This window comes from Aythya fuligula, chromosome 14 (assembly GCF_009819795.1).
Source record: "Aythya fuligula isolate bAytFul2 chromosome 14, bAytFul2.pri, whole genome shotgun sequence".
Classification (NCBI taxonomy): domain Eukaryota; kingdom Metazoa; phylum Chordata; class Aves; order Anseriformes; family Anatidae; genus Aythya; species Aythya fuligula.
This window is the reverse complement of record NC_045572.1, coordinates 6,947,852-6,973,110: the sequence shown is the minus strand read 5'-3', so window position 1 is coordinate 6,973,110 and position 25,259 is coordinate 6,947,852. Positions and strand designations below refer to the sequence as shown.

At 43.8% G+C, this 25,259-nt stretch overlaps 1 protein-coding gene across 1 annotated transcript in view; it reads right to left on the bottom strand.

Moving 5' to 3' along the window:
• The window catches only part of CTNNA1 (catenin alpha 1), a 112,056-nt gene that overhangs the window by 59,956 nt on the left and 26,841 nt on the right, over positions 1 to 25,259 (bottom strand). Inside the window, exons 6-7 of the mRNA XM_032196655.1 lie at positions 24,691 to 24,957; positions 21,846 to 22,049 (exon numbers count right to left, since the gene is read on the bottom strand). Coding sequence (XP_032052546.1) covers positions 21,846 to 22,049; positions 24,691 to 24,957 — 471 coding nt within the window. The remainder of the gene's footprint in view (positions 1 to 21,845; positions 22,050 to 24,690; positions 24,958 to 25,259) is intronic.

Below are 25,259 nucleotides of genomic sequence, written 5' to 3'. Positions count from 1 at the left end.
GCTTTAATCAGAAATCTGCACTATGTGCTTGTTTTTTAATGTGCCTGAGTTTATTTTCATTAAAGTAGCACAAAAATAAAGTTGATTTAATTTTGCGAGCTGCACAGCTATTAAAATCCATCTGTTCAGACCTATGAAACCTACCCAGAAAGCTGAGCTTCATCTTCAGCTTTCCATAAAAATTAGAGTTCAGGAAGGTACATGGCACATCTCCTGCCCCAGAAAGAAGAACAAGCAAGGGAACAGCAGCAAAACCCAGCGGCAGTGCCCAGCAGCAGCTCCTCCCTCCCTCCCTCCCTCCCCGTGCCCCTCTGCGCTGCAGTCCCATGCACCAAAAGTGGTGCCAGGCTTTTTAAGCACCATGCCAGCGGGATGCCTGGAGATCATCTCAGAGTCAGCTGGAAACACAGCACTTCGTGTCTGGTATAAAAACCTTCCGAGAGAGAGATCTAGGGAGAGGTGACAGAAGCTTTGATGGATATAATCTGGCCTCAGACAGGGCAAAACTTGTGTGATTTAAGAGCAAAACACCATGTGGCTTGTGCACCTGTGATGTACACACTGAAACTGCTAGCCTTCAACTACTCTTTTGTTAAAAAACGACAGAAAACACCACACTTTTTCTTTTCACCATCATGAAAACATTAGTGAGTGAACTATTCTACCAGCGTGGCAACCAGAGATTAAGAGTCCTATGCGCACTGTAATTAAGTTACGGTTAACGAGCCGATTCCTGGTGGGAGGGGGTACGAGTAACGGAGCAAAATGGAGTAAAAAAAAAGTGCAGTGTACAGAAAGATTTTGTTATTAAAATTGTGTATACTGTAAAACTGAACTCGCCTCTTTCTTCCTCCTTTTCCAAATAGAGGTGCCCAAAGCTGTCTTACACTGAGTGCTGCCTACATCCCTCGGGTCTCAGAGCGCCTCAACATTTTCCATGCCAGGTCTGAGCTGGCCCATTTGCTGGAACTGCAGCACACACGGCCCTTGCTGCTTCCCTGCAGGAAGCAGAGCTCTTCTCAGCCTGAATGCCTCTTGACTAGCAGGAGTTGCTCATACAGCAGGGGAAGGAGCGCGGACCCTCAGTCCCTGGTGGGGCAGCAGCTGGGGCGCAGCAGGTCCAGGGGGACCGCCGTGCCCTGCCAGGAGATGTGCAGGGACAAGAGACCCCTACCACTTAGAGATGTCAAACGAGCAGCACATCGCCCTGGCTTTGAATTGCAGCAGCCCAGGAAGCACATGGCCTGCACCTCCCTGACGAGTGTCCTTTATGTGGGCTCCTGTAACGAACAGGAGCGGCGCTTCAACAGCACGAGGGAAATTTCTCACGTAGGCAAGTGACAAGTTTGCAGACACAACCCAACAGACTTGATATAACAGCTGAAAAAGGAGGAGTTTCAGGATGTTCTAAGGTGACTACACACACTGAACTGCCTGCTAAAGTCAGTTTAGTGACTGAGCCTGAGCTGCATTTGCATTTTCCTTGTGCAAAAGGTTTGGCTACAACAAATTCTCCTAGGTTCTCAATGCCAGCTGGCTAACCACTCCTCAAATCCTTCTCATACTTCAAAGCAGCACATGATAAGCCTATTTTCTTAAACATTCAAAGAGACCAATTTTAAGACAAAGGCCATCTTTCTAAAATGCAAAGCCAGTTGCTTTCACAGGGAAAGGCAGGATGCGTAAGAGGAAAAAAACGATGCTCAGAAAATACTATGCAAAACTCTTAAAACCAATTAGTAACAAGGAAATACCAACATCCCTAGCAGCTAGCTTTTAAACGTAGGCTGTGTTAAGACAACTGCAAAAAAAATTTGAGACTCCAGAATCTGGCCAGAGAGGACTGCACAAACGGACTGGGAGCTGAAGCACACCCAGGCGAGCGCCGCCCGCCTCCTCCCAGCAGGCGTGCAGGGCAGGGACAGGGCTCGGCACAAACCTTCATCTGCCCATAAAAGCCTCAAGTTATGTTCATGAGGAAAGGGTCTTTATTAAGTTGTTCCCTGTCAACAGTTTCATTGCCATTAGGTAGTAGGAAAACAGTTGTACTATTAAAAAGCTTTACCTGTCATATTTGACATCGAGAGCCCTGTGCTCTGGGAATTATCCCATGAAACAAAAACTGACTACAATTGCCTCATGCACTGAATTCTGCCTTTATTTCTGTGCTGAATGACTGAAGAGGTTTGGCTACTGAGGGCACTCAGCAAACACTTCCAGGCTTAAAGGTAACCAAAATATTTTAGTTCTTCTGCTGTTTTAAACCAATACGGTCTTACAAATTCTTTTTTTTTTTTTTTTCATCTTTCTTAACCTGTTAAAAGGATGAGACCCAAGACTTAAATACACACAAATCATTTTAGAGCTTCTGAACCGGCATCACAAGCACAGCAAGGAGCTGAGCGGAGACCACAGCTGTGTCTGGCCGTCCATCTCGAGCCCAACACAAGGTCATCTCTCCAATATGTGGCACACGCACGCAGAACTAGAGTGGTATTCTGCACCGCCAGGACATTTTAAGAAACTGGTACATCCTCCTTTTAAAATTACCAAATTATATTATTTTAAATGCAGTTCGAGCAAGTTAATCCTGTTTTCTCCCAGCCGACTCCACGACTTGTATGCTGAATACTTAGACAAACTAGACAAAGTGCTTTTATTTTTCTCTCCCCTAAAGAAGGGTGCTGTGCATCCACTGTTTGACATGGGTGTATTATGTTTTATATCAATTTAGAAAGCAGCTTTATTTCATGAAAGGTCTGGAAGCAGAAAATGTTCATCCATCAAGAAGGTTCCTAAATAATGAATGGGTCAATTCTTTACAGTCAAAAGCAATTAATTTTCTGTATTATAATCAGAAGAATAAATCTGAAAAATCCATTCTAATGGCTCTGAATCTGAAGGTAGCATGGCAGCTGAATTTTTAATTTTAAAATACAAGAGCAACGAGGACTTCTGCTGTTTAAACATACAATCTTCTACCAAACAGAACAGCTTTACTGCATATTTAATAGGTAGAACAGGTTTTGTGAGACCGCGTGAGATTAAAGCCAGCACTAGATACAGGAAATGCATTTCAAGTAGAAAGGTCCTTCCAAGACGCTTCCCAACCATACAGCTACAGAAATCCTGAAATATCCTTTACGAAGTGTACAAACTATTGCAGAAAAGCTTATTGCAAGAAGTAGCGCTACTTATATGATTGCAAAGAGCTAAAAATATTGAGAAGAGTGTGAAAATGAAATCCAGCTCAGCCCTACAGTAAGTACTTTTATTATGAGCTATTTGCTCTCTCCTTTAGCTCCTAAATAATCCATCACACGCCCTGAACCTCTGGCTCAAAAGCCATGTGCTGGTTAACTGGGACTATCATTTCCTGCCCTCAAACAGACTCCTTCAACCCTGATACCACCTTAAGATTTTAATCTTTCAGAGAAGAAAAACTGTCGTATTAATAGAGCTCTTACTAAAGCTAATAATGATCCAATCTGTTAGCAGCGGGAATATGGGCGAAAGGATCGGGACGCAGACTGTAAATGAGCTCCCGTCACCGAAGGCACGGCACGATGGCTCACAACAGGAAAATACGCATGCATTCCCCTCCGGTGAAGACACCTCCGGAAGGTTTGTTAGCACTCAGCTCAGCGTAAAGTGCTGCTGAGATCCCCGAGTCAGCTCTCCTACCCCACGAGGAGCCGTGCAGCGGGCGCATCCTCAGCATGTGCCAAACCAGGAACGAACCCGCAAGGTGGGGAAGCCACGCTGCGGGGCTCGCTGCAAAGGTCCTGTGCCTAGCCCCCCAGGGAGATGAAGCACCACTTCTGCTTTCCCTTCGGATAAGATGCGATGCCTCGGGAAAGGCGTGGAGCTATTCATTGATCAAGCCCAGCCCTGAAGCGCAGCATCCCCAAACCAACAGCCACAGCTGTTGTGCCAAGGTCTACAGAGGCTTAGGATTCCCTCCATACTTGAAATTCTGGCTGAATAATTTAAGAGCGAAGGAATTCCTCTTCAATCTTTCCAGGTAGTCCTGCAGATGGAAACGGCCGTGCCACTGCCTTCCTGGGTAGGACAGAAAGGTGTCACCCAGCTCAGCACCTGGCGGGAGAGGAAAACTGGGACGCTGCTGCCAGAGATGGGGCACGGGCTGCCAAAACTGCCCTCTCCTTTCAATAGCTGGAAGCTGTATGGGTATCAAGTGCATACTTTCAGGGTTCAGACCTTCAGGAATTTAACAGCCACAGGGTAGGCAGGCAGAGAAAGCCACCTCTCGTTTATATTCTTCTCTACAGATGACCGATTTAGCTCTGGGACATCTATCAGCACCATGGCAGCTGTGAAACTTGGAAATTGGGGAGCGCTGACTGTATGACAGATGCCTTTTCCCTGCAATTAGCATCTACTCCTAAGACACCAGAAACTTAAAAAGGTTATTAAAAAGGCTAAGGTTAGACATTTGATTAGGCTGGACTACAGGAAAAAATACAGTGGCAGGCACTGCATCTCTGACACACCACCCAAGGAAAATAAAAAGCACTGCACCTTCAGCAAGTTGCTGTAGGTTATGGTGGCAGCTAACTTCCCAGCCCATCCTTTACTGGCAGCGCAGAGCAGCATGCTCAGTGTGCTCTATGTAGTGAACTTTTGCCAAGTGTTAGCCTGCCTGTAAGTGGAGAGTAATTCTCTACTTCAGAGCAGCTGAAATGTGTCATTCCTTTGGATTAGGGACATCTGCTGCCCATAGCTAAACTCACTGGACACCCACGCAGCCCGCAACAATGTGGTCAGGAGTAAGGCATTCCAGGGATCTGGGGGCCACATGCTGCAGCTGAAATACCCCTCAGCCTGGGGAAGTACCGAACAAGCTGTGACGCCACGTTTCAGATTCACTGGCAGCACTGGCGTTTGTTGACAGATCTGGAACCTGGAGAAAACCACCACTTTGTTCCAAATGGGAGAAGCATTTATGGAATGAATTCACAGCTCTGCTCCCATGCCACGGAGTTACCCTCACCAGCAGGAGCTGGCACAGCACAGCCCCCGGAGGAGCAGCGAGGTCCCGACGTGCTGCAGCTGCACGCACACCCACAGCAGCAGTAGGTGCAGACCTGGAAGCGCTCCGTGCCGTCCTCTGACACAGCTCAAGACGACTCGGGGATCTTCCCGTGACTAACAGCCACCTGACAGCACGCTGTAAAACACTGAAGACAAATGAAAGCACTGACGAAGCGGAGAACTACTCCAGTGCAGCACGCAGATAAATTTCAGGGATATTACCCCTTCATATCTACAACTGTCCGTGGACAACAATTAATTTGACAAAGCGTGCCAATGAGAGTGTCCAGAGACACATGAAAAAGTTTTATACTACATTCAGATGAGCCGGTGCTATTAGAGTGCTGAATGCTTGCTTCTTCTCAGTGGGCTCTCTATCATTTAAATAAGCCCAAGTAAAGCTGCATCATCAGAAGAGGAACTCTCAGACACCTATTTTCACTGTCCATTTATTCCAAACCAGTCATCTTCATCAGGCAAATTAGTAAGTGATCATCAGCAAAAAACAGTTTCAGTTGTTTATGCAAACTTAACTAGATCACAGCACATTCCTTCTGCTCACTGCAACTCCCCTGACCGCAGCCCGCACCATGACAGGCGGGATAGCAACGTGGAGACTGCAGCTGGGAACCCAGGAAAGCAGAGGGACCCACTCAAAAAGGATGAGATTAGGTAATGAAACAACCCAACCACTCCATTCCTCTAAAATACTTAATGCTATACACGTAAGGAACATGTAAAAACCGTAATGGAGATGTGACACAGCAGAGTGCACATGAAACAATGCAAAGCGTACACAACCGGTGCCCCCCGGGTACTAACTGCAAATAACATTTAAAAATCAAAAGTTAAATCTCAAAAGAAAAAAAAAAAAAAAATCAATAGCAAGGAAGTTCTCCTAGGCAGTGCAGACAAAACCTCCAGCAATTCAGCTTGTAGGAGGGTTTGTGCCTCAGCTGATGGGGACCTGCACACAGCACAGATGTAATTGTGGCACCAGACTCCTCCAGTATTATGTTAGTCAGTAAGTTCACGTTATTTTCATCTGTATAAACCACATCTGGTCATATCCTACCCTAACCTATGTCTGGTAAGATTGCGTGCCTACTTCTCAACCACCTTTTTTCTGAGCTTTTTACTTATTGGCAGCTGCAGGCCATCTGTCCTGCACCTTGGCTATTTCCTGGTCATCTAACCCTGCAGCCAGCCTACGTGTTGCTGGTTGCCATACCCTGCTTTAAGTGGGTAAACTCTGCTAAACTATTACTCATTTTTATCCTGGGTTTTGTTGATACTGAGTTTCCTACATTTGCTTATGCAAGACATGTTTTAAACTAGTGAAAGGACTCGGACTAAGTAACAAGACCACATACCTGACAAAGCCTGCTCACAAAGCACAATATGCGAGAAACGACAATAGCTTCCTGCAATCTGACTCAAAAAAACATTCTGAGCAGAAAAAAAGAACTTTTTTGATTATTAAAACAGCTTCTTCCAAGGCCATTACATAGATAGATTTATGTTTTGACAAGCTTTAAAAAAATTCAAATGCAATGCATTGGGAAAGGCCTATTTTACCATTATCTTTTATCAAAAGCATTCTACTGCCTTTGAAACAGATATTTTAAATTAGTAACATATTTGTAGTCTTTCTATTAATATAAAATGCTCTGGAAGTCTTACTTCCTCATCTGAGGGCTACAATTTGCAGTTTTACTCTTGCACAGTCTGTTCCCTAACAGGAAAATCAGAACACACTAGTTACTCGTCTACCAAATTTCACGACATTTCATCTTCAATTGCAGCTCACCAAAATCCTCAGGACCACCCCAGGCTAAAACCCATTCCTAATCCCACCTACCTTGCTCCAGAACTGCCACTCCAGGGCAATGCTGGAAACTCTGGGAAATACCAGGGCTGGTTCACCACCACACAGGGCTGGTTGGTAAGCTGCTCATCTCTTCATGCGAGGTGCCAAGTTTCATTCCAAGCCCAGGCAGGAGCCCAGCTCCTAAATAACTACTAACCTGTAACACATCCGCACACACAAACCCTGCTTGGCTCCAGCTGCACGGGTAACTACCAGTTTCATTCAAATGTCTTCACAGGCAATAGCAACTGAGCAAGTGCTCCTATAAGCAAAGGTGAAATCAAAGCTTTAAAATTACTGTGCAGTGCTATCGATGTATTATTTCTTGAGGGAAAAATGATATTGCGACAGCACAAAGTAATTTTTTTACCATTATATTCACTACTGATCTTGGGGAGGAGGGGAAGAGATGAAAAAGATCTCTGGTCTGGAAAATAGAACAGATTAAAGTGGTACAAAATGTTTGCGAAAGAGCTTTACCAGGTAATGGAGTTAGCAGTCTTCTCTCGAGGCTTATTCTTATATCTAAAGAAGTCAAGGGCATGGGTTTCATGGTAACACACATACAGGCTCTATGCCTCTGCAACACATTTCCACCACAAAGGCAAAAACATTTAGCCATACAAATGAGGAGTAATGCTAGGAAAGTCAACCTTTCTCAGCATGCATCCTCATCTCCTTAAAAGCCAAAAGGAAAGCTGAGATGGGCAGTAGAGCACACCCTAAAACCGAGTTTTCCTAGTTTACATGAAATCATGATTCAGGGGCAAAACCAGGACTGAGGCACAGTTAGGACAACCTCTAAAAGCAGGATTTCAACCCAGCACATCCAGAATCTTTTGCAAAATGCAAGAGGTTTGTACTTAGCACCTTGAACATTTTCCAGTTGAGCTCTGACAGCCAGGCTGCAAGGCTCTAACTTGAAACTGGTTAAATCTGGCAGGTTTCCCCAACCCCTCCTCAAGCAGCAAACTCCTTCCCCACCCATTCTCCCTGGACGGCTCTATCAGTTCACATCCAGCCATCAGGTAGGAAGGAGAGGCACCCAAGCTCTACTTTACAGGACTCCAGCTGCAAAGAGGTTATTTTGCAGTGGGCTCAGTGCCCTACTGCACCTCGAAGTGAGTTTGCAGACCTGCTGTATTCCTTCCATCTCCCCACCATCCTTCCCCTGCTGTGGGTGCTCAGGATGCCGGACTCAGGCTGCTCCCTGCTGTGCTAAGCCGAGGGGAGGTCTCCTCCTGGACCAGGGCTTCAAGCCCAGCTCTCCCTCGATGCAGCAGAAAGCAAAAAGACAACGTGCAATGGAAAACCGGTGAATTGGCACCATTCTGTAGTGAAAAGAAAACTCTCTGCAGCTTTACAAGGTGGGTCTGCTCAGAGCCCTGAGAAGCACCCACCCAACTTGCTGCTAAAAGCTCCGTTTAGCCCCGGGGAGCTCCTCCTTGCAGGCGAGAACTGCTCTGGCCCACCTCTGACCACACAGCCATCGGGTGAGGCCTCATCCACACCGCCCTCGACTGACAGCGGAGGAGCTGCAGGAGGGCAGCACAATATTTTTGTCAATACTTACGGCTGTTTCCCCAGCAGTGGGTTTGCTGAATGACAGCTAGTTGAGCTTGGACACAGGTCAATTCGTCTCACTTGCAGTATCGCTGGGCAGATCGCGTGGAAGGATGGATGGGGGAACGTCCCAGAACACCAAATCAGAGGGACAAAGTGCTGCTGAGCCACAAGACAGCTGCTGGGGGTGGTGAGTAATCTGCTACCGTGGAGTCTCTTTTTACAGGCTTAATTTTTCATTTTTATGTTAATTGGTAACCTAGTCTAAAGAATATCTCAAGTTTTCCCTCTGTGAATTACACGAACTAATAGATATATCCAGAAGTATGAAAAGCAGTCTGAGGCTTACACCCAAAGTCATTGTAAAAGCCTTGAAATATTTTAGTTTTTATCATACTTTACGTGCATGTGAAAGGCTTTAGAAATAGAACAACTAAAATTGGAACAACACAGACCCCTGCAAAACTCAAATTAAAAACAGTGAGCCAAGACAGCATATGCCCTTTCCAAGAGGAAGAGAATGCATTATAAATCTGGGAATAAAGCCACCTAACTCCTGGCAAGACAGCTCAGAGAAACAGATAATAAAACAATCCTACCCATACAGTCATAAGACATTCAAAGCGAGAATTAATGTATCCTTTATTCATTATTAGAAATATAAATAGCTTTAGTTTATGACAGATTTTTAAGTATTTCCTGTAGAAAAGGATTCAGCACACTTACCCTGCAACATAGCAACGAAAAACTAGACATGAAGTTGTCTTCAACAGGAAGCAAGAGGCACCAAAATAACTGGAAATAGCACCAAAAGCTGACTAACTGCTGAGGGACTAGCTAACGAGCACCTCTAGCCTTACCAGCACCAAAAAGCTGAGAAACATCTCCTCTCCCTCCTACACACAGATCTTGGGAACTTCACTCTCCTCCACAGAAGAGGAAATTGCTTGAACCAGGAACAACCTGGCTGACCACGAGGCTGCTGATGCCGAAGAAAGCCAGCAACCTCGTAGCTGCTCCGCTCACCTAAAGCGAGCGACTCCAAGCAACTGTCCAGGATCAGAAAGGCACTAAACCGTGGCATGCATAATGTCATACTTTGCAGAGACACTATCAAGCCATTATTTACTAAGTTAACTAATTAGACAGCCACCCTTGCGGATAATGAGGATGCATTAAAGTATTTAAAATTCTAGCACAAGCCTGACACATACAAAGTGGCTGCCCTTCTTCAAAAGAAAACTAGTGTCAAAGGAAATAAACCATTTAGGAACAGTCAGCACATCTGAGGAGGAGCGGCACCGTGGCATCATCTAAGTGTTCAGAAAAAGGAAGCAAAGCAAATCAGACAAATAGGGGATGCAGAGGTACCTCGCGTTTGTATTGTAGCAGCCACTACTCACAAAGAAATCATTAGATAGATGACTTAAATTATCATGAGAGATGATAAAGAAGCAGCTATTCAAAACAAACAATTAATGTACAGAACTGTACAATCTGGTGCAGTGAAACAGGGAAATTGAATGCACTTAAGCTGATAATGATCTGAAAAACACAGTTGGTTAAATTCAGTTTCACACCAAGCAATAAGCTGTAACTGAACACAGAGCTCGCTGCAGCCTAGTACTGAAGGCTTTCCTTTACACACACCCTGCTTCCGACGTGGGGAATATAACCAAAGCCACAGAGAAAGGCTACAAGAAGAATAAGATAAATTAATCTGTCTGCTAGAAATGACACCGGGAACACTCTGGGGCAGCATGAGTCCCTTGTACACTTGATATAGCCTTGCCCTTTCAGAAAGGTTTCCTGAACTCTGGCTGATTTGGGGGAGCAGGAGGGGCGAGATGTTCCCAATGCCTGACAACGCCAGGAGATGTTTTCACAGCTCCATAAAAGCAGCTGAAGATAAAAACGCAGAGGTTTAGAGATTTCAGCGTCTGTCACCAAAAAGGTGCTTTTTACATTATCCACAAATAAGTCTTCAGAGTGTATGGGGAGTCCAAGGCCATGCCGATTTGCTGCTTAATCACTACCATTTCTTCTACATTTGCATTCCCCCTCGGATCTCCTGACCCTTTTAGCAGCAGCTCCCATCACCTGGTCCCGCAGCACCCATGCACACCCGAGCAGCAGCAGCAGAAGGCGGCACCCACCCGGAGCCAGCACTGCCGTCAGCCTGGGCAGGGAGCTCAGCCCCTGCTGCATGAGCCCTGTGATACAAAGCCTGCTCCAAACTGCCTCTTCCGACTCAGCCCAAGAACGTAAATTCGGAAGCCTGGAGGGCCCTGTCCTCCTCAGTCACAGATGTGATTTAAAAGATCCCCCAGGAAGGGCTGTGAGCGCCTCGCAGGCCATTAGCTCCAGAGGGGTCAACTGCTCAGGTGCAGGACAGAATGGCTTCAGTTTTTTTCCCCTACCTGAACCTCATTTCAGTTATTTCCGCATTAACTTCTAATTTTCTTGGCTTTTTTCAGTCCACTGACCTCTAGAATTGGGATTCTTTGACTCCTGGAGAAGTGCCCAAGAACTCATTCTGCCTCTAAGGAAATTCACATTTTGGCATTTAAAGGGAACAGTATCAAGTGATAGAGCTGCAGTCTTATTTTGTACTTGACATCAGAGCTCTCCTGTCACCTTCTTCCCCTGAAATGACTCAATGAAGACAATTCTTCTGAAGTTGTCCTCAAAGTAAAGGTTCAAAGCTGCCACAGGGATAAGCGAGCAAGCCCCAGGCTGCCAGAGGAGCATGCAGGGTATGGCCAGAGGCTCAGGAAATTTCCCCCTGCACAGCCCAAGAAGCTGAACAGTGAAGTAGGGAAGATACACAAATGACCTCCACTCCCCCCTCCAAAAAATAAGAAAAAAAAGAGGGAATTCAAACCTGACAAAAGGCACCTGGCTGGATGGTGTAACACGGCTGCTCAGCCTCCACACCAGCAGAATTACTTGCTGGGGATTGGAGGCACATGGTGACTGCTAATGAAGGTGTTTTGAGGAAAAGTTAATGCATCCTTAAAACAATACACAGTGTTTGGTTGAAAAGAGGTTACCGAGTAGATGGAGGTATCAGGGCTTGGGCCACCACTGATGCTCATGGCCATAATTCACTTGCCTGAAAATGAGAAGCGTCCATCACAACCGCCTAACTGGGGACACAGGGCAGACTGCAGGGGCTGCAAACTAGCCCTGGGTTATCTCGCTCCTGAGGAACCAGGATTTTTAAAAGCATGATATACCAACATTGCTAACAGGCATCTTCCGGAGTGAACCTGAAACCCATCAACAGAAGTGGTGACAAGTTGGTGCCAGGGAAGAAAAAACTCAAAATATAGATAAATCTCAAGCACCTAAGCAAGGGGTGTCTTGGAAGAAGTCACAAGAAGACACTTCAGGATTTCCAGCATTCCTTAATGTTTCTCTCAAAGAGAACTAAAGACACGAACAATGACAACTGTATTCACACATCAAGACAACATCAATAAATTTAAAAATATCAGAATTATCTAGTCTCGTATATTTTAAGGTCTTAAATGCCCTGACTTGCCCCAACTGCCCCTAGGTACAGCCTCTAACTATACAGTATGTTCCTAAATTTGTCGTTAAAAAGTGCCTGCCCCACTTGTAGGTGAGAATCATAGTCCAAAATTTAATTAACTGAGCACACAGGCAATAAAAAGTACATCTTTTATTTTTCCAAGGAGTCCGTCTTTTAAGTAAGAGACCAACATGTATTCCACAGAAGTCAGGCAGCTGAAAGGCAAGCTAGAATGCAAATCTGGAGCAAGCAAAAAGCAGGAGGGCCAGAGAAACCCCCCTCCGGGCACACCTGCGTGCTGCCAGAACACCTTTGCCTGCCCCAGCTAATAAACCAGTCTGCAAGCAGCAGGACCAACTTGTCCGCATGCACAGGAGCTGGAACTCAGCTCTCAAATTATCGCCCTGCACACCCCCACGTCTCCTGAGCTCCCTTTGCTGCACAGAGCTACCTCGCTCTCGAGACGCTGTACCTACAAAGTTGAAAGGAACAGAAAAAAATACCCTTCCACTTTCAAAACCTTTGTATTTTCCTAAGCAGTATCAGGCTTCATTTTTCAAGCTTTTTTCCACAGGTTTTATAAAGTAACTGATAACGTCAGTTCGAGTTACCATATTCAGTAAAACACAGCTGACAGCACCTCGGGCATACAGAAAAGATTCAGAGCTGAGAAGCTTTTTTTTTTTTTTTTTTATTTTTCTGGCCACATATGGAAGCAGCGGAGCACCCTATGAATGGCAAAAGCCTGTTTCTGACAGTCGAAGGCTAACGTACGTGCAGGATGAGTCAATAACCCACGAGCAGCTGCACATCACGCAACATTTAAGTTCAGCCTGAAACACACAGACGATAGGGAAAAGCACTCACACCATATTAAAGGCACAGCCCCTCGTGAAAGCATGCTTAGACGGATGGGACTTTGCCTTTTCACTGGCTCCTGCTAATTTCGCAAGTGCCCTGCCTCCCCCCTCGTGGCTGGATGCCCAGGGCAACGATTGTTGGTTTTATTTTTAATTGGCGCTGAGAAAAATGCATCTTTTAGTGCACCTTTGCGGGGAAGTTCTCAGCCTGAAAGCCCAGAGCTTTGTTGCCGTATCAATTCAGCAACGACAACCTTGGCTTTCTGAGCAAGCAGCCTCCACAGGCACAAAGCGAGGCTTTGCAAGGAGCTCTGAGCAGAAAGGGGCTGAGCCCTGGCACAAGCAAGTTGTTTCTGCGCTGCTTCTCCTCTGCCCATTCGCCTCCACCTCCTGTCCCTCCTGCTGCAGAAACACGGCCCTGTGCAAACCAGAGGGAAACCAAATTTTTCTCCTCTATTTCAACAGCCTTTTAAGATACGGCTTAACCCTCATCCTTTCCTCGTGCTAGAGGAGGATTAAGTCACTCTTCTGCCCCTATTTACATTCAAGAGGGCTGCCACTACTTGGATAAGCCACAAGCGCTAATTATTCCGTATTGATTTAGTTGACTTTCCGGGACAAAGTAGGTCTGGAGCTCCAGGAGACATTATGAGCATTACAGAACATCAGCTTTCCTCAACAGGGGAGAACAGGTTAGGCAAAGAACACGGGCTGGATGGTAAATACCACCTCACCTAGAGCAGGTACCCCAGGTTCTGGTCAAAACCTGGACTGCCTACACAGAGGTCTTTTTAGAAATGAAGAGATATAAGCAAGCAAAAAAAAAAAAAAAAAAAGCTTAACAGCTTTGCCTATCACCAGAGAACCGGGGAGGATATTACTGTTAGCAGACCATAACACAGAGCCATGTGTGCACACGCAGTGCCTGTGCCTTCTCTCACTCTTATCTTCTAAATCCCATTGTGCAGGCAGATAGGAACTTAATCTAAAGTTGGTATTAGAGCATGGCTAAAGGAAAAAAGGGGAATCCGGGACTTAAGATGCAAGTATTTTGTTGTAATGCAAGAAGTGTAGCATTCCAGCTTTGTAATAATTCCATCATCCCTTTCTTCCAACAAGAGAAATTAAAAAGCCCAGTTGTGTGTGTAATACTTCTGCACACTGAGAGCATGATCCTGCCAGAGGCTAAAAGGCTGTTTATCCACAGATGAGCAGTCACTGTGCAAACTTACATGCTCTGTTCTATCTATACTCCCTGATTTTGGCTTTGAGAGAGTACTCAAGTATCACTGAATAAAGCTTCACAGTTGGCAACTAAATATATTATCTTACGTAGGCAGATAAAGTTCAAATATTTTCCTACAAAACAGCAGAATTCTGAAGTGGACTAAGTCACAAAAGAGAATTTTAAGCAGAATCCATGCATAACATTATAGCATATTTATGGAAAATGGTTTACAGCTCAGCAGAAGTAAAATGCTGCTAAAGACCAAGCAGCACACCATGATCAAGTGGGCACAGCTCAAGTCTTCCACCAATCTTCAGGAAGTGTTTGGACAACACTCTAAGACTGATTTTTTTGGAGGAGGCAACAGTCCTTCGGGGACCCAGGAGTTGGACCTGATGATCTTTGTGGGTTCCTTCCAACTCTGATATTCTATGATCTTAAATGCTACCTGAACAACATTAAACCAAGAAGGGTCTGTATTTGTTATGTAGTATTAGGAAATACTAGATGTGTTAGCATTGAGGATAGCACATGCCTAACAAGAAAGGAGAAGTGGACGTTTCAACGCTACAAACCTAAAAGGTAGGGGCAGGAGAGGAAGGAGGTGGTGGGATGGAAGCCTTCACTGCCATACAAGGTACCCGCAGGACTCTGCTCTCAGGTTTAAGGACAGCACTAGGTTCAGCTCTGCTTCAGCAGAATTCAGCTGCTCCTCAAGGGGCAGTGACCTTCCTTCTTGTTTGTGTATTTAGAATCTACAACAAAAATGCTGAGAAGCGTGTAAAGACTGCAAGTAGAGACCAGTTACATAATACAGTTTAGTCCAAATTCCAACTGCTGTCAAGTCTCTTCAGTTTAAAAGTTATTTCTGCTGTTTGGCACCGAATGTGGTTAGCATGGGCTGAATGCAGCGCACGGAGGAGAGCAATGACTGCAGACTGCAACAGGCTGCTCAACCCACCCGGGAACCAGACTGCAGGTCTGCCTTGGGCTTTCCTGACTTCCCATAAGGACGCATTAAGACAGTCATATTCTTCTTTAAGGAATGCATTTTCACTGCACAGCACAAAGGCTGCCTGAAGAAGTATTCAGGACTCTTAAATCCTTCCATTTCTTTCCATAGGCCTCGTGTTACTATGTAAGAAAAAAGAGTTTCCAGAATGCCCTCTGTAAGCAACCTGGAAGCTCCTTTTTGTGGCTCAAAAAACACCCAATTAATGCCACATGAAATTCTCATCATACTCATCAGGCTTCACTCCAAGCATGCTCAGTTATTTATTCTACCCCACCCTGTAAGCATTACAAGCTTAAAAACAGTACCACTTGAGAAACTTATTTTTAAAAGCATCATCTTTGTCAAACCAGTACCATCTATGGCAACTAGCGCCCAGCACACCAGCACAGCTCCCTTTCCTGAGCAGCAAGCTCCATGACAGGAAAATCCATCGAGGCTTTCAAGCCATGTCCATCACTTCAGCAGCCGAGTGTCTTAAACTGACAGAAACAATATTAAAAAAAAGAAAGTGCAGATTATCTCAAGGCAGATTTTTATCAGCATCTATCATAAATATGGATTAGTCTGACATTTTACTTCGTATCTATTTCCACAGAAACAGTTGCCTGAAAGGGCTATGCAAGAGCCCTTCCAAATACACAGATAAATCGTACACAAGTTTAACAGTTGTGAAAATTCACATGTTCCTTTCAGAGCTTGATGGGAATATAAAGCTGTGGGTCACTATTATTAATAGTATTATTAATAGGCAAATTCGGAATGAAAACCCATCTCCATTCTATAAGTCACACGTGTGACCCTTAATGGTCATTCTGAAGACAAAATTACTTCTCCCAAAACATACTGAAGATGTGAGCTAGGTATGCTCTCACCCATTCATTTTCAAGCACCGGAGATGCTCAAGGAAGCTTTAGGAAAGAAAAGCAAACCAGGGCAATTAAGATCAGGAAAACAGTGCACTTGTTTGGAGAAGCACACTTTTGTAGCTGTGCTGAACACAGAAACAATGTGAAAAACAAGCATTTAGTAAATCACGAGACAAGTCTAAAACCAGAAGTGCTGAGATCTACTTCAGGTATCCTGAGAGCCACGGCACTCCTGCCAGCACGCAGGAGCTCCTACCAGGCAGTGCAGTGCAGCAGCCTGGGGTTCAGCTGCCCCACTTACCTTCAAGCTGTGCTAAAAGCCAATATTAAAAGAAATACAGGCACCACCCGCCCAGACACACCCTGCTTCAGGCCAAGCAGAAAATGGAAACTGGAAAGATCGGCTGAAATAATCTGTGCCTGGAATGCCTGCTCTGAAGCTGGCCCCAAATGGTTTTTCTCCATTTGCTGCCAAGCACCTCTAATGCAATCCAGACAGTCAAGGACACAGGCAGAATGATAATATGAAAGCATTAAAATTCCCGTTGAAATAGGACCTGTCAAGCTACTTTATGTAACATGATTTATCGTTTCCAAATGTAGTAACAAGGGATTTTATTGTACAAGAGCATGTTGTACACAATGGGGCTCTGGGTTCACATTCCATGCTAGCCAAACTAGAGTTTCTGACAAACTTTATGCGAGTACCAGTCTGAGTTATTTGAGTCTGCCCGAAAGGGTAGTTATAGGCATTAGAAATCGGTGGGGTATGGAATAGACTTTAAAATTAGACCTCTCTGCACCTTTCTGTGCATACTAAATAGATCGAAACACCTGTGATTACTGCTGCCAAATGGCTCTAAAGCAGCGTTCATGGAAAGAAACCTAACAGCCCCCATTCCTCCAAAGCCTCTCCATCAAACAGAGAAAATGGACTGTCAAAAAAGCCGAAGGAAGTCCTTATTTTCAGTCTTACATGTCAATCAGTTAGCCCAGCACAGCAAATTGGTGTCTTTTTCAAGTTCAGTGTAGTCAAACAGAGCAGACTGAAAATTTCTGCTTTAGCTTCCAGCTGACATCCTGCACTTCCTAATCTGTGAAACCCCAACCTCAAAAAATATGACCTTGTATGCCTCCCATATTTAACACAGTGGCTGAGATGAAGACAAGCTGCCCAAGCTCTGCACTAATAACACCCATGGGGAGTTACCGCACAGAGCACACGCTGTCACAGCTTGAGGTTTGTGGGGTTTTGTGGCTGCTGGACACGTTACCTCTCCATCCTACGTACCTGCTTCTTAAAGCTGCAGAAGTGGTTCGGCTCTCATCAGCCCACTGTTCTTTTTTTATGAATTCACTTTAACTATTTTAGATAACTTGTGACGAAACCTGTGTGTGTAAATTTGAGATAGAGTTGACCAATACAGTACAGAAAAGCAAAAACAAGCATTGTAACTGCTCTGTATGCTGAGGAAGAAGGTGCACCATCTGCTAGCATAAGGGCAATACTGGGAAAAGTTAGTAGTACTGTCCAAAACCCTTCTGCTTCATATATTTTATCTGGGGGCAAACTAGAGCCAATCAATATCTACCCACATAAGATTATGAAGTTGTAACAAAATACAATAAAAACCATCTTCTGTGCCTACTCCTGAACTCTAAATGCCAGCTCTCTTACCAACTGCTTCCTTGGTGTAACACTGAACTTGAACAACATTCAAGGAGATGCTTTGTTCTGTCCTCCTGTCTCAAAGTCTGTCATCAATGACCAACCAAACTCACATATGCTGTGAATTTTATTTTTTTTAATTTCATTAATAAAATATACACTGTGAGCTCTCAAATGCAGCATCACACAAAGGTCTGGCTCTCGCCATCGATTAGTTATATTACAAATTCAGCTGTGACTGAAGCGGGCAATTTATTGCATTCTAGGCAGTTGATCTCGGATCCAAGACCTCGGACCACTCTGCTCTTACAGTGCTAGTCAGAATCAATAATGAATTCTGTTAAACCTCCCCATTCTTGCTGTGCCATTCAGCACTAGCAAGAAGTATAAAGCTTACTCAAAGTAATAAAAAAAATATCACACCCAGATATTTGTGTTTGCTATTTGAATCCAGGAGGGATCTGCAGTGCTGGTTTAAAAAGGAAAACTATTTTCTGTTAGAATCATGGGCTGAAATGAGCAAGAGCCGTAATGGAAGCCGGCTCTCCTTGGGGGAAAATGGAAGATGAAGAAGGAAAAAAACCACTAAAAATTGAATGCTACAATTAAGGGATGAACAGTTGGCATTTTTAGGATATAAATCAAGACACCAGCTAATAAAATGGTGGATGAAGTTCAACAGACAGAGGCATTAAGCAATGCACAAGAGAAAGACGATCTGACTTAACGTTCACAAAAACAGACCCCAACAACTACGACTCAGAAGCTAAATCTTCACATAGCAGTTCCATCAGCTCCTCCGGACAACCACCCTTGCACCGAACACTAACCAGCACCCAGCCCTCAGGACCAGGCTACAACCAGCTGATGCAAAACTCTGTGAGAGACACAGATCTAGGCAGGCATCGAGTCCTCCTTCCCCCTACAAACCCCGTCCTACTGCACCGTGCTGTTTAGCACCGAGGGCCCAGCCAAAGCTGAAAGGTGGTGTTGAACGCCTTCCTTATGGCAAGCAACTAATAAAACTAGGACACTTCATTCTGGGAAAGAGGAGGCAGAAGTCTGCTACGTGGTATGGCACAGAGAAGGGTAAGCAGGGAATAGCTGCTCAGGCTCTTCTGAAATCAGATGGAGGGAACAGCAAACCGAACAGACAGAAGGGCGCTCTGCTTCAAACTAAAGGAGGTGCTGCTTCATGCGCCACGATTCATCTTCTTCAGCAAGGAGCCTTCCAGCTTGTGGGTGCTGCAAGTTCCTGAGGGTTCAGGAAGAAACTAGAAATTCAAGGGGGAAAAGTCCAGCAGGAGCTATTAAACACAGCCAGCAATGCCAGCTCTGGAATTATCCGAGCTACAGACTGCTGGCATCTGGGAGCTATTTTGGGCCAGTCAGACTGCATCCTTCCCTTGTCACTGTCCTCCTTCCTGTAGGCATCCGCCATTCACTACTCTCAAGACAGGATTCTGGCCTTGATGTAAATTTAGTCTGACCAATGTGGGCCAGTCTTCTGTTTTGGAAATAGTTGTAACAGGTGTGCCAGATGGACACCAATCCAAGAAAAGAAGATACAAACTTCTGTAACAAACTAGTGAAGGAGCAACTCTTGCCCTTCTTCTAGCTATGGGTTTCATCACCATGCCAGCAAATGCAAGGGTCAAGGGGACCTGTGATTCAATTTCTTTATTACTGAAAATTGTTTTCAGACAGAAGTTTCTGCCACACATCATAACACAGCCAGCAACGCTTGAAGACTTACAGAACCCTCGGGGACAGGCCTGAAGAGACAGCTAAACCATGGGTCCAAAACACTAAACTTGGAGTTATAAACTACCTGTGGAAAAAGCCTTTTTATTACCAGAGATCTGAAAGAAAGCCCAGAAGCTAGAGGAAGTCACTAAAACAGAAGGCATCTAAAACTAAAAGGGAATCTGCCTCAAGATATTCCTGTGCTTCAACCTTTTCAGAGTATTGCTCATCCCCGTTTTCTCTCTGAAAAAACAGGTCTCTTGGTCGTATTCTACCATTCAACATTTATGATGCACTGCGAGTATCGTGCAATTAACAGATTTAATGCCCAGTTCATTTCCATCTTTAAAGGTAGGATGGAGAAATGCACAACAGGAGATGGCTGGGTGCCGTGCTGTTGGTATCTCGTACACGCACAATACAGTAATAGCAGAGGAAACATTAAAAGTAGCACATCCCTGCTCTTCCTGTAGATGAACCAAATGCTTTTATAGGTCCCCAGCTATTATTCATTCTTCAGCTTCATCATCCTGTAGTTTTTTCTACCCTCGGTATGGATTTTCACACACCATCCCACATTTTCACCATAATTTATCTATTGCTTTTTCCACTCCATTTCACTGAATTTCTAATCTCATTTTCCCAACTACGCTGTCTACAATCACAACATAGCACTGACTTTAAAAAATTCAGTATGCTCCACTAATTTCACAATGTGTTAAAAGAGATAACATAGGGAATACATTCTTTCCATCTCCACGCGATTACTTTAACTTGCATAACGGAGACAAGAGTACACAGCCAGAGGAGCACAATAGGCATTATGGCACGAGGAAGTCAAAGCTCTGAGATCTTACGCAGGTATTGACCATCTATCAAGGAGAGAAATGCAACCGAATCTGTTGCGCACAAGACTGAGCATTTACTTCCTCCACATTTTTAATTAGCATTTGGTGGATGCTTTATCCTCAGTCGTGCTGATAGGCCTGCATCCAGTCCAGCAGCACATTTGTTTGAGGGATTACCACGGATGCCTCATATACTAATAAAACACCCTGCTCTGAAAGGCATTTCAAAGGGCGCATTGTGGTGGTTTGCTCCCCAGCTGCCACCTCCAGTTCTATACAATATCAATGCCAAGCACAAGCTACTTTCACAAGCAATTAAGGAAGACTACATGAAGCACCTAGCTCAGCCCACAGGCTACGTGGGACTTGTCTTTCAGTTTTGCTCAATTACTTTGTCCTTGTCTTCCACTGGTAAACAGAAACCCTCATTTTATTTTCTACCTTTCACTGCACGCCTCTGTTCTCCAAATAACAACCACCTAAGTCTCACACACAGACTTCGGACTGCTTATTTCACGCTGAAGTAGCTTTCACCAAAAGACAGCAGAATCACAGGTAAGGAGGTAAGGTACCTAACACAGCAACCTTGCTAAACAAATTCTGCCATCTGAAGAAAATCTCTCTGAGCTAAGTTTTACCTCAAACATGCTCAGAAGTCTAAATAAGGCTTCACCTCAGCCCCTTATGATTTCTTCAGTCAATCTTAGCTGCCATGATGCTACAAACCATCTCACTGTTGTCATTCCCACAACTTCTCACCTGAAATCAATTCCCTTTTACAATATTTATGTTTAAAAACCTGATTAAGCTTAAAGACTCTTATGAAATCCCAAGCTTATCACTCAACACTGCAAAAGCTATTAAAATTAAAAACCCCTGGGCTAAGGAAAAAAGAGGCAGCATCTGATATTATAGCATGATGCCTTCAAACACAGAAGCTCATCTTCATGACACACCACTTTTTCCAACTGTAGAAACACACTCGAGCTCCAAATACCCTATGTACACGACGTGTAGTGTAATGTACAAACACTGGAGGAAGGCTTCTCAGTTCAATATTTATATCAAACTCCTCTCCAAATTTCCTACTAAATATTTCAGCTTTAATTTTCTACATCACTTCTGTTCAAATGGAATAGCAACTGCAATTAACTTGATTCTGAAAACCTATGCCTTCAGCTAAAAAGTTAACACATTTAAATTTTCCAAGCTTCAAAAAAAGTTAAAAAACACTACTTTTTTCCATAGGCCTAGTTACTTTATGCAAACTGAGGAGGAAGACGGCCTAATTCTATAGAATTTCTACACAAACCAGTATGTAAGAATCATAACCTAAAAACAGTACTATGATGACAATAGAACAGAGATCAATTTTAAGTATCATAGATGATTTAAACCTATGTTTGATTCTGCCTCCAGGCTTGCCTTCTGATAAACCTTTCAGTACTTCTGGTTAGCGCTCAAATCCAGTTTGGGAGTAGAACAAACCAGCTTCAAGACCCGGAGCTTTGACTCCCCTATTTTGGATGATCTCACAGAGCTAAAACCACAAAAAACAAACAAACAAACAGAACAGAAGATACTCACATTCCCCATGTACTCTGAAAGTAGATCCTGCAAGGCCTGTCGCACTGCATTACACTCTGCAACTATCCGTTCCCGTCGGTCATCACGTGTGCAGGATGAATCAGCCATCAGGGCTGCTCCGCTAATGATGCTCTCCAGGCGCTCTTCCAGGGAAGGCCTAAAACGCTCCTCACTGAAGGTCGATGGATCCACAATGATTTGTTTCTGGTAAAATAAAGGTTTTGGAAGTTAGATATCAGACTGAGCAGTAAGTTACTGTTAAGTCATCAAAAAGACCAACACTTACAGCAACCCCCTGATCAAGCATGAAAAGCAAAATGACATTCTGGCACCAAGAGTGATTTTCTTGAGTAGTTTAGTAAAATTACTAAAAGGTCCCCCATCACATTAAGTTGCTAGTCATTTCTTGTGCTGCTTTGACAGCTAAACCGAACTTGGCCACAAGAAGTCTCATTATATGAATGGCAAAATCAAATGTGCCAGGACAAATAAAGTTCAAATACAGAACTCTTTTTAACTACATGTCAATCCGGACATGCCTTCACTATTTAAACTTGTCAGATATAATTACCTCATCATGAACAAAAAACATGAAAAACAAATGTCCAAAATTAGTCCTATATATAGTACTCTGGTGTCCTAGTTTATCCAGTCCTCCTTTCACCAGTAAGCAATTATACAGGTAAATATATAATAGTGTTCTCAAATATTCAAGTGAAACATCAACATCAATGTTTAAAATAGGGAAATAGATTTCTTCGTGGAATAAGACAGCTTTATCTTGAAAGATTATTAGTAAGCACAGATCATACTAAGAAAAATCAGTACTGCTTATTCAGCCTTAAGCATCTACTTTTCAAGGGGCAAGTATCACCCTCCATAGAAAGCTGACCAAGCAGCAGTGTGGAGCATACATCACCTTGTGAGTACTTCCAGGTAGTTTAAATAAACAGGTTCTGCAGTTTATTAAGGAGCGTGATTTGGCCATTCCAAATTTTGCTGGTTTGTTTAGGGTTTGCATAGGTTTTCTTCCAATTAAGTGAGCAGGAGGGGAAAATGATGGTAACTTTTTATGAAAGAAGCCCCGAAGTTTCTTGAAAAAGGAATTTTCCACACTCAGTTTGTAGTCCAGCTAACTTCAGCGTTACTGTCAGTACAATTGGTCTCCCTACTGAGTAACCGCACGGCCTTCACAGCAGGTTTAGCCACAGCACATGTTCTTCTAACAGTCCCATTTTCTCCTGAACATTTTAGCCATGCAGACACTCCAATGGTAGTATGCTACAACTCCAAAATTGCACCATATGAATGGGAGAGAGATAATGATTATCTTGTTATCTTCTGGTAATCACTTAATATTTCACCAGCACAGTAGAAACACTGAAGTATTTGGGAGGGCGTGTGCACAACCTCTATTACAGGAGCACAATAGCACTCAAATGTTAACAGGAAATGAAGTGCAGGGATAACATCTGCAGAGAACCTGAACACATTTGTTTTGTCCATCTCCTTTGGCAAGGATGAGCAGACAAAGCCCTCGCACACAATGCCCATTCAGGCCAGCCTGCTGAACAAGCCCTGCTGCTATTAGGGAGTCGTGCCACACAGAACTAAAAGCTCAGAAGCTTAACGCAGGCTGCAGCCAAAAAAAATAAAATAAAAAAGTCTCTGGCCATGTATTAGAAAGCTCATATAGTAAAATATGAACACGGATCAGAAATCATATTAAATGCTTTGAATTAGATTAGCCAATACATGAAAAACAAGTCAGTTCAGATTTACTTCTACATACCAAAGCCAGGCCTTAATGTCACGTGCTGTTACCAGAGCTGCCTTCCTGTCCTACAGGGCTCTGATCAAACCTGTGGTCCTCTGGGTGCAAACCCAAGGCACAGTCTTAAAATAAAACTCAGGTAGCTGAATGCTCAACTGATGGAATTTAGGAGATTTAAAACCAAAATCAGTCCCAAAGATCAAGATAATCACGACATCTCATTACCCAAGAGGTCGCATAGAAAGGCTTTACACTTGGCATAGGGAAAACCTCAAATAGCATTTTATCCTTTAGGGAAATGGTAAAAGAAGTTAAGAAACATGGCAGGAAATTAACACAGAAGAGCAAGGGTGCTACGAGCTAAAATAGAGGTGAACAACACTGGGGGGAAAAAAGCATTATGCATTTTCTGAGCAACAGACCTGTGTTATTTAATAAGTTTTAGAAGTGAGCTGGTGCCAAGGTGTTTAAAATTCTGAGGCCGAATCAGCAGTAGACAAAATACTGGCTTCAAAAGGAAAGTATTCTCAGTAAAAGTCTATGGCTATCCTCAGTAACTTACAGAATACAAGATAAAGAATATGACAGATCAGTACAACACATCAGTTTGAAGTGATTTCATTCCCAACCAAAGATCATATTACACTTCCCACTTCAAGTTCTTCTCAATAGGTAGTTTGGGCAATTGCAAATATATTATTCACTTTTAAAAAGTCATTTCTGTCACCTACAAGAATACATTACATAAATATATTATGAAATAATCAATTTCAAATAAACCAAGGACTTACATCTAATGTATCAGTAGGCTAAGAGCTATTTTTGAGCTAGTTTAACTTGACAGCCTTCAATCACTGAGAACAGCACCGCTCCTTTCTATATTCTATCAATCCTAGTTTCAAAAGAGCCATATTCGAAAAAATAAAAGCCTGCTTCACCTGGGACTTGCAGTATTTCAGCAGAAAGTGATTTTTCAGGTAATATAAGCAAAAGCAAGCTGTTGCTCATAAATCAGGTGAGCGAAGGCAGCAGTCGGAGCTGCCACTTTTTACATACAGGTTCAGAACTTACATCAAAGTTGTTCAGAGCATAAGCCAGCTCTCCACCTCCACCCTGCTGCTGGGCAGCATCATCTGATGCGGTTGCTTGAGCTGCATTTGAGATGCCAGTGACCGCCTGCTGAAGCTGTTTGTAGATCAAGTCCCTGTTAGCTTTGTAGGCAGCCACATCAGGGTGCTGCAGACAGGCCTGAGATGCGGTATAGAGAATGGGAACGTTCTTCTGCAGGATTCCTCTGGCTGCCGCCATTTGATCACGGTGACCTACATCTTTCAATTCCTATTAGGAAAATTAAAGAAAGAAAGTCATTTGAAAACAGTCCCCACATTCAATCCATACACTGTCTCCCTGCATCTTCAAGAGACAGGCGGATTCTTTGGCTAGTATGCTCAAATCTAACCCAACCTTGAGCTCTCCCCATATCCCTATTATTAATAGCTCAACTCATCTTAGAACACAACAGCTCCACAAAAACTCAAAAAAGTACTGTAGGGCAATTCACAGCTTCACATTTCAAGATCTGAGACATGTTTGCTCCTTGCCACACTACAGGACCAGCACTCTGAAAGCAGACAATACCG